The sequence below is a fragment of the Bufo bufo genome, chromosome 7, assembly GCF_905171765.1.
Source record: "Bufo bufo chromosome 7, aBufBuf1.1, whole genome shotgun sequence".
In the NCBI taxonomy this organism is placed as follows: Eukaryota; Metazoa; Chordata; class Amphibia; order Anura; family Bufonidae; genus Bufo; species Bufo bufo.
Genome location: NC_053395.1, coordinates 174285056 through 174298356, shown reverse-complemented (window position 1 = coordinate 174298356; position 13301 = coordinate 174285056). Strand labels below are relative to the sequence as shown.

At 48.2% G+C, this 13301-nt stretch overlaps 1 protein-coding gene across 2 annotated transcripts in view; it reads right to left on the bottom strand.

The window, feature by feature from the left end:
* The window catches only part of NCKAP1 (NCK associated protein 1), a 119209-nt gene extending 111879 nt beyond the window's left edge, over nucleotides 1-7330 (bottom strand). Inside the window, exon 1 of one of the 2 annotated variants that reach the window (XM_040439388.1) lies at nucleotides 6968-7330. In XM_040439388.1, coding sequence (XP_040295322.1) covers nucleotides 6968-7075 — 108 coding nt within the window. In that variant the 5' untranslated portion in view covers nucleotides 7076-7330. The remainder of the gene's footprint in view (nucleotides 1-6967) is intronic. The other variant, XM_040439387.1, reaches the window with a different exon arrangement.
* Between the last annotated feature and the right edge of the window lie 5971 nt (nucleotides 7331-13301).

Here is a 13301-nt window from a genome sequence, read left to right as displayed (position 1 = left end):
CTGTGTCCCCCGCCCGTAATCAGCAGTCACACACATGAAGTTCGTGCACATATCAAAACTGATTGACCATCGCCACTCGTGAATGTACACGGCATGTCGTCAACTCCAGTTCGGCTGGGATTGGAGCAGCAGTGGAAAACAGAAAAAAAAAAAAAAAACACTTTTAAAATTGTCCCCTGTGCTCCAATCCATGCTGGGTCTGCCGCAGTCACATGACCACTGCAGCCAATCACTGGCGTCTGCAGCATGAACAGCATGTGATTGCCGAAACCACCGACTGGCTGCTGCGTTTACATGAACGGTAGTGGAGCGGCGCGGCACTGAAAAGCCGAGTGTGGGTTTTTTCCTTTGTCCTCTCTGGCACAATTTGGACAACCCCTTTAGGGCTCATGCACACAAACGTTTTTTTGTGTTCAGTGTACTGGCCGTTTTTTTAGTTCAGTATGCGTTACTTATACTGATTCATTCATTTCACTGGGTCAGCAAAAAAAAAAAAAAAAAAAAAACTGAAGTGTCTCCGTCTGCATTCCGTTTCCGTATTTCCGTTCAAAGATAGAACACGTCCTATTATTGCCCGCAAATAACGTTCTGTGGCTCCATTCAAGTCAATGGATCCGCAAAAAAAAAACGGAACACATACGGAATGTACTCTGTATGTCTTCCGTATCTGTTCCGTTTTTTGCGGAACCATCTATTGAAAATTTTATGCCCAGCCCAAATTTTTCCTATGTAATTACTGTATATGCCATACGGAAAAATGGAACTGAGCCGAAAACACTACTGAAACAAAACACGGAAAAACTGAGCCGTTAAAACCAGCCCGCAAAACACTGAAAACGCCATACGGTCGTGTGCATGAGCCCTTAAGCTGCTGCTAAGCATCTCATGTCTGATATCAATTGGCATCTCTTCACTTCATGTCCAATTGGCCTTACACTTACAGCCAACCTTACAAAAACGAAAAATATATGTCTACGCCTCTGTATGAACTCTGTACGGTGGTAACATAAGGCCCCGTAGACTTGTACAGGCCTCGATATTACAGCTCCATATACCTGGTGTTACAGATTGCAAGCTCTTATGGTCAGAGGAGTCTCTCTTTCTGTCTCATTATCCGTTTTGATTTTCATTTGTTATTTCGCCCGTTGTAAAGTGGCACATGCTGGTGCTATATACAGCTATTACAGGTATAAAGTAGATAGTGCGCACATGGGGTTAATGGCGTAACGCAGACAGGTATGCTACGGTATTTAAGCTGAGGGATACAGTTCAGCTGCCGGCCTGAAGCTGGACTCTCGATGGCACGCTTACACAAAATTCTGAATAAAATGGCAGGCGCGGCGTTTAGAGCCATTTTAACGTATAAATGATGACTAGAATACATCTGGTTGCCAGGGACAACTGCGCCATTATCTTTGCACTATTTTCTACACATGGATATTTATGAAATGCGGCCAGGACTTAGAGGAAGGGGAAGTGGTCTCCTTTGATCTGACAAATTTATTATGCATTCCAAAATTTAGTTCAAAGTGCAGATTTACGCAACCTCGAAGGTGACTTAAACTTGATTACGGAGCACAGACTCAATCCACCGCTCATGGGGTTCACGCTTGAGTATGAAACGTTAGCCTAAGGTCCCTTTCACAAGGGGCGAGATTTCCGCGCGGGTGCAATGCGTTAGGTGAACGCATTGCACCCGTGCGGAATCCGGACCCATTCATTTCTAGGGGGCTGTGCACATGAGCAGTGATTTTCACGCATCACTTGTGCGTTGCGTGAAAATCGCAGTATGCTCTATATTGTGTGTTTTTCATGCAACGCAGGCCCCATAGAAGTGAATGGGGCCGCGTGAAAATCGCAAGCAAGTGCGGATGCGGTGCGATTTTCACGCACGGTTGCTAGGCACGATCGGGCTGGGGACCCAATCTTTTTATATTTTCCCTTATAACATGGTTATAAGGGAAAATAATAGCATTCTTAATGCAGAATGCATAGTACAATAGGGCTGGAGGGGTTAAAAAATGGTGATGGATCATGTGATGGACCATGTGATGAGCGCAGTGACTTCACCACAGGTCCTTTTCCTCCCAGGTCATCAAAGAAGAAGACAGAAGAGAAGCCGGGCTGCGCGAACAAGTGGATGAGGAGAGAAAAATTTTTTTTACATTTTTTTTAACCCCTCCATCACTATTTTACTATGCATTCTGTATTAAGAATGCTATTATTTTCCCTTATAACAATGTTATAAGGGAAAATAATAAAATCTACACAACAGGTACCAAACATGCAGATTTTTCTCACGCGCGTGCAAAACGCATTAAAACGCTTTGGACTTGAGCGGAAAAATCGTGCATTTTCCCGCGACGCACCCACATCTTATCCGGCCCTCACACGCGACGCCCGTGTGAAAGAGGCCTAAGACCTGATACACATGACAGTATTTCCCGTCCATGCGTTATCCAGACTGCATCTCAACAGTACAGTGACCCATTAAAGGGGTTGTTCACCTTTAAGACCCTTTGTACAGAATTCAAAGTGTGGCTGTACCCGCGGTGGTAATCATACTCAGTGACTGCCCCGCAGGTCCCAGGTCTACCTAATGCTAACATCCAGTTTGACGCCAAGTCAACGGGTGACTGCTGCAGCAGCAACATGACGCCGGGTCACATGACGCATGGGTGATACGTCACCACCGCAGCCAATTATTGTCTGCAGCAGTCATGTGATCTGACGTCAAACTAGATGATGGAGAGGAAAACCGGGACCTGCAAAGCCTACGGGGCAGCGATGGAACCGGAAACTAGGGGTGGGGGATCAGGTTTACCATTGTGGGTCCGGTTACACTGTGAGGTCTGTACAAAGGGTCATGAAGGTGAACAATCCCTTTAAAGTAAGTGGTACAACGTGTAACTCAATTTTATATTTTATGGCCCGAACCATTCTTGTCCATTTTTCATCCAAAATTCATTCATGCAAGCGAAAGGTGGAGGAGAAAAATAAAAGGGCCAGACCCTGACGCCATATGGGTTTCCTACACGGCTTAGTGGGAATCTGTATGTACAGGAACGTGGAGCGGACGCAATCCACTGGGAAGTAATGACATCAATCAAGAAGAGGTTTGAGATTGGTTTCCCCGTCTCCTCTGTTCTGGGATCCATTCATGTTCTTGGTTTAGATCTTCAGATTTTGGTTCACATCAACTCTATGGCCTCCAACTAAGAGGATGCCCGTGATGAATTCCATACAGAGATATAGATAGTTATTTTTATTGTCCACTGTGCTCCTTTTACCCCCATCGGGCTTATGTAACCCTAGACACATGCTTCAGAAAGTCCAAGAGCCCGGTTCCTGTGGCCCCGCTCTGACCATTTCTCCGTCGGAGGCCATGCGGAATATTCCAAGCACCGGCAATGTGACCGGGTTTACAGAATAAGGACAGCATTAAAGGGAAACACAGACACGGCTAAATAGCAGAACTAACATCCAGTCTGCCCATCCCCCGTCCACAGCCACCAGGGGAAAGGACACGGTGTCTGTTTACAGATGTTCCGTAGATTTCTATAGATCTACCTTGTGTTAATAAGTGAACACATGTAAACCCTAGCGGCCCCCTCTCCGTTCACCACTATGGGACTGCGGGAAATCCAAGAACACCTTTGGGACCTGCCCCTAGCTGACACGGGTGGCATAGATCAGTGATTTCAGATTTCTGATAAACGTGACTGCTGCAGCCAATCGCTGGCTTCTCCAGTGCATCTCTAAGGCCAGTGATTGGCCGCACGTGATCAGAAAGTTCTCCGACGTTGATGGCATATCACTGGGATATGCCACCAATGTCAGATAGGGGCAGGTCCCAAAGGTGGGACCTGCTCCTATCTCCAAAATAGGCCCCCCCCCCCAAAGTGAATGGGATTACACCATGCATGCACCCCCATGCATAGGTCATCAATGTAAGGGTCCATTCAGACGTCCGTAGAATGGGTTCGCATTCATTCCGCAAATTGCAGAATGGGTGCAGACCCATTCATTCTCTATGGGGCAGGAATGGGTGCGGACACCACACAGTGTGCTGTCTCCATACGCATTTCTGGAGTGCGCCCCCGATCTTCCGGTCCGCAGCTCCAGAAAATTGCGGACAAGAATAGGCAGCTCTATGGGGGCGCCGGCCAGGTTTATTGCAGATCTGCAATTTGCGGTTTCGCAATACACTACAGATGTGTGAATGGACCCTAAACTGCATGCACAACCCCTTTATTATGGGCAGCACGGTGGCTCAGTGGTCAAAACTGGTGCCTTGCAGCATTGGGGGTCCTAGAGTTCGAACCTAGGACCCCCTAGCGATGCAGAATATGTCAGATTAAAATCCTATTGAAAGGATGAAGGGATTTTCCAAGTGTTTTATACCGATGACCTATCCTCGTGACTGATGGTGGTCTGATACCCGGGACCCCCACTGATCAGCTGTTTGCAGAGGTCACAGCACTCCAGTGAGATGACCAAGTACAGACCGTCCACTGGATAGCGGCATTCACTTGAATTGGACTGAGCTACGCCTAGGCCACGTGACCACAGGCCTAGGTCAGCACCGTGGCCTCTTCAAACAGCCAATCGGCAGAGCTGATGGGAGTCGGACCCTCACTGATCTCATACTGATGACCGATCCTATGGATAGAGAAATCAATATAAAATAGTCGGAAAACAAGCAGCCTTAAAGGGGTTGTCTCACTTTAGCAAGTGGCATGTATCCTGAGGTCAGGGATGGCCAACCTGAGGCTCTCCAGCTGTTGCAAAACTACAACTCCCAGCATGCCCATACTACCTACAGCTATTAGTCTACAGCAGGGCATGGTGGGAGTTGTAGTTTTCACAACAGCTGGAGAGCCGCAGGTTGGCCAAGCCTGCTGTAGAGAAAGTTAACACAAGGCACTTATTAATGTATTGTGATTGTCCATATTGCCTCCTTTGCTGGCTGGATTCATTTTTCCATCACATTATGCACTTCTTGTTTCCATGGTTACGACCACCCTGCAATCCATCAGCAGTGGCCGTGTTTGCACACTATAGGAAAAAGCACCAGCCTAAGTGAGCTCCCTTGGTTTGGGCCACTAGAGAGGATGGTACTTTTTCCTATAGTGTGAAAGCACGTCCACCACTTATGGATTGCAGGGTGGTCGTAACCATGGAAATGAGCAGTGTATAATGTGATGGAAAAATGAATCCAGCCAGCAAAGGAGGCAATATGGAGGATCACATTAGTAATCGGTTTGTATTAAGGTTCTCTACATGATAAAGGCCACTAGCTGAACCTCTAATGGCTCTACACCTGGAAAGCAAAACCAATGGCAGCGCACTCACTCTCCTAATTTACTGGATGTAGATGATGATGACGTCACGCAGTTTGACAGCGGCAGCCATCATCACATGACATCACTTTAGGTCACATGGACACAACCATATTTTTTATCTTTTTTGTGGAGCACAACGACCACATGCATCGGTATTTTTTGTGGACCCGTGTGGCCGTTCTGCAGATTACAGAACATGGGGACTGGAGGGGGTCAGTACAGCGGGGGGCACACAATCAATAAGGTACTGATATTTCTGACACATTACAGCTGGATCTATGTGGAGGATAGGTGTCCCAGTACATGCATCCTCTGCCGGGGTCTGCTCTGCTTACACAGGATCCATTGTGTCAATCATTACACTCTAAACACAAGATTATATGAAGGCTGCATGTTACACGGGGCCTCCTCCTGCACACACATGACCACACATGACCCGGGGCCTCCTCCGGCACATACATGACCACGCATGACACGGGGCCTCCTCCTGCACATACATGACCACGCATGACACGGGGCCTCCTCCTGCACATACATGACCACGCATGACCCGGGGCCTCCTCCTGCACATACATGACCACGCATGACCCGGGGCCTCCTCCTGCACAGGCATGACCACACAGGGCCTCCTCCTGCACAGGCATGACCACACAGGGCCTCCTCCTGCACATACATGACCACACATGACCCGGGGCCTCCTCCGGCACACACATGACCCGGGGCCTCCTCCTGCACATACATGACCATACATGACACGGGGCCTCCTCCTGCACACACATGACCCGGGGCCTCCTCCTGCACATACATGACCACACATGACACCGTCCGGCACATACATGACACGGGGCCTCCTCCTGCACATACATGACCACACATGACACCCTCCTGCACACACATGACACGGGGCCTCCTCCTGCACATACAGGACCACACATGACACGGGGCCTCCTCCTGCACACACATGACCACACATGACACGGGGCCTCCTCCTGCACACACATGACCACACATGACCCAGGACCTCCTCCTGCACACACATGACCTCCTCCGGCACATACATGACCACACATGACACCGTCCTGCACATACATGACCACACATGACCCAGGACCTCCTCCTGCACACACATGACACGGGGCCTCCTCCTGCACATACATGACCACACATGACCCGGGGCCTCCTCCTGCACATACATGACCACACATGACCCGGGGCCTCCTCCTGCACACATACATGACCACACATGACCCGGGGCCTCCTCCTGCACACATACATGACCACACATGACCCGGGGCCTCCTCCTGCACATACATGACCACACATGACACGGGGCCTCCTCCTGCACATACATGACACGGGGCCTCCTCCTGCACATACATGACCACACATGACCCAGGACCCCCTCCTGCACACACATGACACCCTCCTGCACACACATGACATGGGAATGTCAGCAGAGATTTCTTCCTGCCATCAGTAATAACATGGAGGATTTCCTCCTCCTCCTCCTCCCTGCAGCTGGGATCCCTCATCCTGCACCGCCCTGCTCGCAGAGACCAGCGGAGGGATCACCCCCCTCATCCCCGCACAGACGACGAGAGCCCCCCGCCCCCTCCTTTTACCTTCTTGATGTTGTACAGGCGGGTGAGCATCCCGACGCCCCGGTCATTGAGGATGGTGAGCTTCTCGGCCAGCTTCTGCTGACTGGGCTGCAGCACGGATCGCGACATGCTGCCTCTGTCCTGCCACTACCGCCGCCGGAGCTGTCCCAGGCCTCGCAGCGAGGGCGAAGCGACGGTGTCGCGATTCAGGGACGATAGCAGCGGCCTGGGAAGAAGAGGAGGAGGAGGAGGGGTCGTTGTTATGGAAGGGGGGACCCTCACACACATCCCATGCTCCGCAGTTTAACGCGATGACACGCCTGCCTGGCACCCGCCGTCCAGCGCCACCCTTCCTGCCGAATGTGGGCGGGACCTTCCCATGCCGCGCCCCCACTGCCGTTCCCAATGGAGAAGATTGAGGGATACTGAGCATGCGCGTTCCGACGCTTCGGGTCTGCGGCTGTCCCGCTGTGGACGGGTTGGTCCTGGCGCTGCCCTGAGACTGTTACGTCTGTCATGTCCGGTCCACAATCGGGACTGTTCAGGTCATTGGTGTAGCGAAGCAGTGACCCTGAGAAGAAACGAGTATGGCGAACACCCAAGGCGGTCACTTGTCACTTGCGTCCTGTGACGGGACACACCTGCGACTTTTATCAGATCTGCCCTTGTACAGCCGCAGCCTTGGGGTCTGTTCACATGATAGATTTTGACTGTGTCAAAATCAGTCTCATATCCCGCGCTGTGTGTGCGACGGCAGGGACCGCAGTGTGCACAGCACCAGAAGCAGGGCGCGTTATTCTTTTCCGGTATTGAAATCCGCTAAAGGGTCTCAAAACGCATCCGTTTTCTCCTAATGCATTCTGAATGGAAAGCAATCAGTATGCATCCGGATGTCTTCCGTTCCGTCCTTTGTGCGGTATTTGACCGGACAAAATCCCAGAACACTACCGCACTTGCTGGATCCGGCATGAATTTCCATAGAGATGTATTAATGTCGGATCCGGTACCAAGTGTTCCGGAAATTGCCACGTTGCCTTTTCCGGTTTTTCCGGTCTGTGCGTGCGCCGGGACATAGCAGGAGCTATTTTTGCTTTTGATCTTTGAAAAAAATTAAATACCGGATCCGTTATTCCGGATGAGACGGATCCGGAGAAAAACATATTTCCGTTTGCATACGGTACGTGGCCAGAACTGCCTGCCAGATCCGAACAGCGCTAGTGTGAAAGTACCCTAAGGTTTCTGCCATTTTGAATGCTGCGGTCCTGCTTTTAGTTTAGCTCCATTGAGGTGTCAAGAATGGACAAGCACCTTTTTGGGCGCGGTCAGGAAAACCACGAGTGGACAATCTTCTGCCACATGAACCCGGCCTTCCATTGAAAACAATGGGAGGTGGTTTCAACACAGATTTGACGCAGTTTTCAGCGCTGAAACCTGTGCTAAAAACTTGTAAACATGTGAATTAGTTCGTGTTCACACAGCACATTTTGCCTCTGCCTCACTGAATGCCGTAGACCCACTGAATGCGTTTTGTCCTTTTCTGACAGAGTCGGGACTGTAAGACCTCACTCACATACGCGGTGGGTTTCGGCCATATCATACAGCAGGCACCAGACCGCACTGACTGGGCACTGAACCCCTCAGGTGCCTCGATCAGCGCAGATTGCGGCACCTGTGAGGCAAGGCAGAGGGATATGGCTTCCTCAGCCTTCTAAACGGAGCCCCTGTAGTGAAATCTCGGGGCTCCGATCTGTTACCATGGCAGCCTGGATTCTTCTGAAGCCTTCCAGGCCTGCCATGGTAACCTCCCTGGTGCGCTGTGCACAAAGCACAGCTTAGCAGGGAGAGTGTCAGAATCCTATTCACCCTAGAAGATTTCTATTAGGGTGAATAGGACAAGGAATCAAAAGATCCCATGTTCTAGCCCCCTAAGAGAGCTAATAGTTATAAAAATAAAACTGTCTTTAAAAATTATGATATTAAAAGTTTAAATCACCCCCCTTTCCCTATTTTATATATAAAACTAAATTAACAATAAATAAATAAAAATCATATCCGATATAGCCGTGTCCAAAAATCTCTGAACTATTAAACTGTTTTTTTAAAATTCCTGTGGTCAACACCGTAATAAAAAAAATCTGAAAAACACATGATTTGCCATTTTTTAGTCGCCTTTCCCCCCCAATTTTTTTTAATACCATTGATCAAACATGGCAAAAAATGGCACCAATAAAAACGGCAGTTTGTCCCTCAATAAACAAGCCCTCATACAGCTCTGTGGATGGAAATATAAAAAAGTTATGGCTGTCAGAAAATGGTGATGCAAAGAAAATTTCGATTTGTTTTCAAAGATATATATATTTTTTAAAGTAGTAAAACAAATACAAAACCTATACAAGTTTGGCATCACTGTATTGGTATTGAGCCGCAGAATAAGAACTTCATCTCATTTTTAGCGCACAGTGAACGCCATGATGTCAAAACCCTAAAAACCTTGGCGGAATTGTGTTTTTTTTTTTTTTTTCAATTTAACCCCACAAAGAATTTTTCCCTATCGTCCATGACAGCACCAAGAGAGAGGGTCCGCCTCCCAGGACAAGAAACCCACAGGTATAAAAAAAGGAGGAGCCTCTCCCTTCCTCAGTGGTTTCCTGTCCTAGGAAGTGGTTCCTACAGGTATGGCCATAGAGTGGAGTATCTAGGAAAGTTTTATTTAGCTGGGGGGGGGTGCGCCGGGTGAGTTCCCCGCTCCACACACCCGAAAGACACAAGGACGTGAGCACTATACTGGAGAGTGAGGCATCTGTACTGAGCTGAGCGGCTGTGCGCGAGATGAGCTTCCCAACTCCATCTCTGCCATAATTGTCCTCACTCTTCCCTCACTCCGTGTTACTAACCAGGTAGCAAAGTCCCCTGCAATTGCGGGCATCTCCAGCGGTCGAGGCAGGCCCCCGTGCGGCATGCTAAGCGGGGAAGGGGGCGGAGTCATATTATAATAATAGGAGGACCAGCCTGGTGAGTCACGTGCGCGCAAGACGCGGGAGCGTGTGACGTCATAAAATCCCACGAGATTTGTCCCTGCAGACTAGGGATCGACCGATATTGATTTTTTAGGACCGATACCGATAATTTGTGAACTTTCAGGCCGATAGCCGATAATTTATACCGATATTCTGGGAATTTTCATTTAGGAAAAATTTCCTACACAAATCTGCTGAAAATTTATGTTTATTGTTAACGTGTATTTAAATTTTTTTTGTAAATCTTTTTTTTTCATTTATACTTAATATTATTATTATTTTTTTACTAACTTTTAGCCCCCTTAGGGACTAGAACCCTTGTCCTATTCACCCTGATAGATCTCTATCAGGGTGAATAGGATCTCACACTGTCCCTGCTGCTCTGTGCTTTGTGCACACAGCAGCATGGAGCTGAACATGGCAGCCAGGGCTTCAGTAGCGTCCTGGCTGCCATGGTAACCGATCGGAGCCCCAGGATTACACTGCTGGGGTTCCGATCGGAGGAGCATGAGAGAGGGGATCCTGTGGCCACTGCCACCAATGATTAATACTGGGGGGGGGGGGGCATGGGTGGGGTGGCGCACTGCGCCACCAATGTTTTTAATACTGGGATGGGGGTGGGGGGCGCACTGCGCCACCAATGATTAATACTGGGGGGCTTATGAAGATAAGTCTCTGGGGGACTTATGAAGATAATACTGGGGGACTTATGAATATAAGTCTCTCATTAATTCATATACAGGTGGCGGGAGCTGGCTGCAGAATCACATAGCCGGCTCCCGACCTCTATGAGCGGTAGCTGCGATCCGCGGCACCTAAGGGGTTAACTACCGCAGATCGCAGCTACCGCTCATAGAGGTCGGGAGCCAGCTATGTGATTCTGCAGCCAGCTCCCGCCTCCTGTATATGAATTAATGAGAGATCTCTCTTCATTGGTGGAGCGGTGGCCCTAGCCCCTCCCCTTCTTTTGTCCTCTCTCCTCTAATTGGCGGCAGCACAGGGGGAGGGAGACACTGCTTCCTTCTCCCCTGTGCTGCTGAGGGAACACGGAGAGCGATGAGAGCAGCGCGTTCTGTGTTCCCCATACGTTATCGGTATATCGGCAAAATAGATGCCGATACCGATAACGTTCAAAATCCTGAATATCGGCCGATAATATTGGTAAAACCGATAATCGGTCGATCCCTACTGCAGACCAGGAAGTGCGGGGAAATGGCTGTTTTAAATTCAGATACCCAGCTACAAGCGGAGATCCTTGTTGAGAAGGTCCGGATCCAGGCTGTTGAAGGTCATGGAGAGTACTGGTGACCAGAAGGAGCCGTCTACCCCTGCGCCTGTGGTATGGATGGAGGGTTTGTACGGTGATATGTTCTGTTCTATTGAATATTGGCTTATGGCACTCTTGTTGTTTTTCAGGATAAACCTAAAAAGGCACCCCCAAAACAAAATACAAAGAACGTGGATTGTGTAAAGCAAAGTCAGCTCCCGCCTATACTAAGCCACTTTGTCGTCCTTGTATTGAGTGTACAATTGCAGAAGAATCACCTTCCACGATGAAATGCATGAAGAAGTTATTTAGAGAGGAAGTGGGGAACGCGCTTAAATCCAAGAAGGTTCCTCATAAATCTCCCCTGGTTTATTCCGATATCTCTAGTTCAGAAGAGGAAGAGTTTTTGTTAGAAACTAGGCTCAGATTCATCTTCTGAGGGGGATAGGGATGGAAAACCCCTGTTTCCTATTCAGGATACGGATCAGCTTTTAAAAGCAATAAGAGCGACCATGAACGTTGAAGACCAAAAAGAAGTTCTTTCCATTCAGGGTGTAATGTTTGAAGGTCTAGAAGGGAAAAAGAAGCGGTGTTTTTTTATTCATAAAAATGTATCTTCCTTAATATCTAATGAATGGAAAAATCCAGATAAACTGAGTTTTATTCCGTCATCCATGAAGCGGAAGTATCCCTTTGAGGAGTCGGATTGCCAATCTTCGGATCGGGCCTCAAAGATTGATGTACCCGTAGCAAAAGTATCCGTAGATCCTCCCTTTCCCTTTGATGATTTAGGTCCGTTAAAAGACACTATGGATAGCAAGGCAGACAGTTTTCTTAGACGCACATGGGAATCACTGGGGGTCTCTTTTAAGCCCAATATTGCCGCTACTTGCACAGCCAGAGCCCTGATCCTATGGATTAAACAGCTTGAGGATCAGATTAAAGATAGAGTCCCCAGAGAACAATTATTGGAGAATATTCCAGTTATTGCTAAGGCAGCTGACTTTTTAGCGGATGCCTCTGTAGACGCTGTTAGATTATCTGCCAGAGCCGCTTCGTTATCCAACTCTGCCCGGAGGGCTTTATGGTTAAAAATCAGGAGGTGTGGCATCAAAAAAAAACCTTTGTAATATTCCTTGCGAAGGAAAGTCTTTATTTGGCTCAACCTTAGATGATATATTAGAAAAGCTGGTGATAGAAAAAAGGGGTTCCCCTCTGGTTTCCGCAGGCAATATAATCCCTTTCATGAGAATAAAAGATTTTCTGGTAAAGATAGGAACGCGGATGGAAAGAATAACAGGTGGAAATTCTCCTCTTCTAAATCAAAAGGCTTCCTGTTCAAGGGTCAGGGCTCTGCCCCCAGGAAGGAAAATACACAATGATGCCAGGGTGGGAGGAAGATTGTCAAACTTCCTCCCCGCCTGGTCCAGAATTTCCAACAGCAGTTGAATCTTAACCTCTCTAAAAGAGGGGTTCAAGTTGGAGTTCAGCTCTTCCCCGCCAGAAAAATTTTTCATTTCAGAAATAGGTCTGAATACGCAAGGGGCGCTAGAAAGAGAGGTGGATACGTTGTCAAGAAAAGGTGCTCTTATTCCTTCTTCTCCCTCCTGGAGAAGAAGGTTCGGGTTATTATTCCAATCTCTTTCTAGTGAAGAAGCCAAACGGGGATTACAGGACATGTATAAATTTAAAAGGTTTGAACAAATTTCTGAAATATAGAAAGCTCAAGATGGAGACATTCAGATCTGTAATAGATCTCCTTTACAAGGATTGTTTTATGGTAGTGCTGGATATAAAGAATGCGTATTACCATTTGCCGATTTATCCTGGTCATCAAAAATTTCTGAGTAGCACTGCATCTGAAGGGGAGAGTAACCACTTTCAGTTCCAGGTGCTTCCGTTTGGGAATTTCTATGGCTCCCTGTATATTTACCAAGCTGGTGGCGGAGATGGCTGCTCACATAAGAGAGAAGGACATCTTGTTTGTCCCATACCTGGATGATTTTTTTTATAGTAGCCCCATCCAAGCAGAGTTGTCTTTCACAGGCAGATCAAGTAATTCAGATCCTGG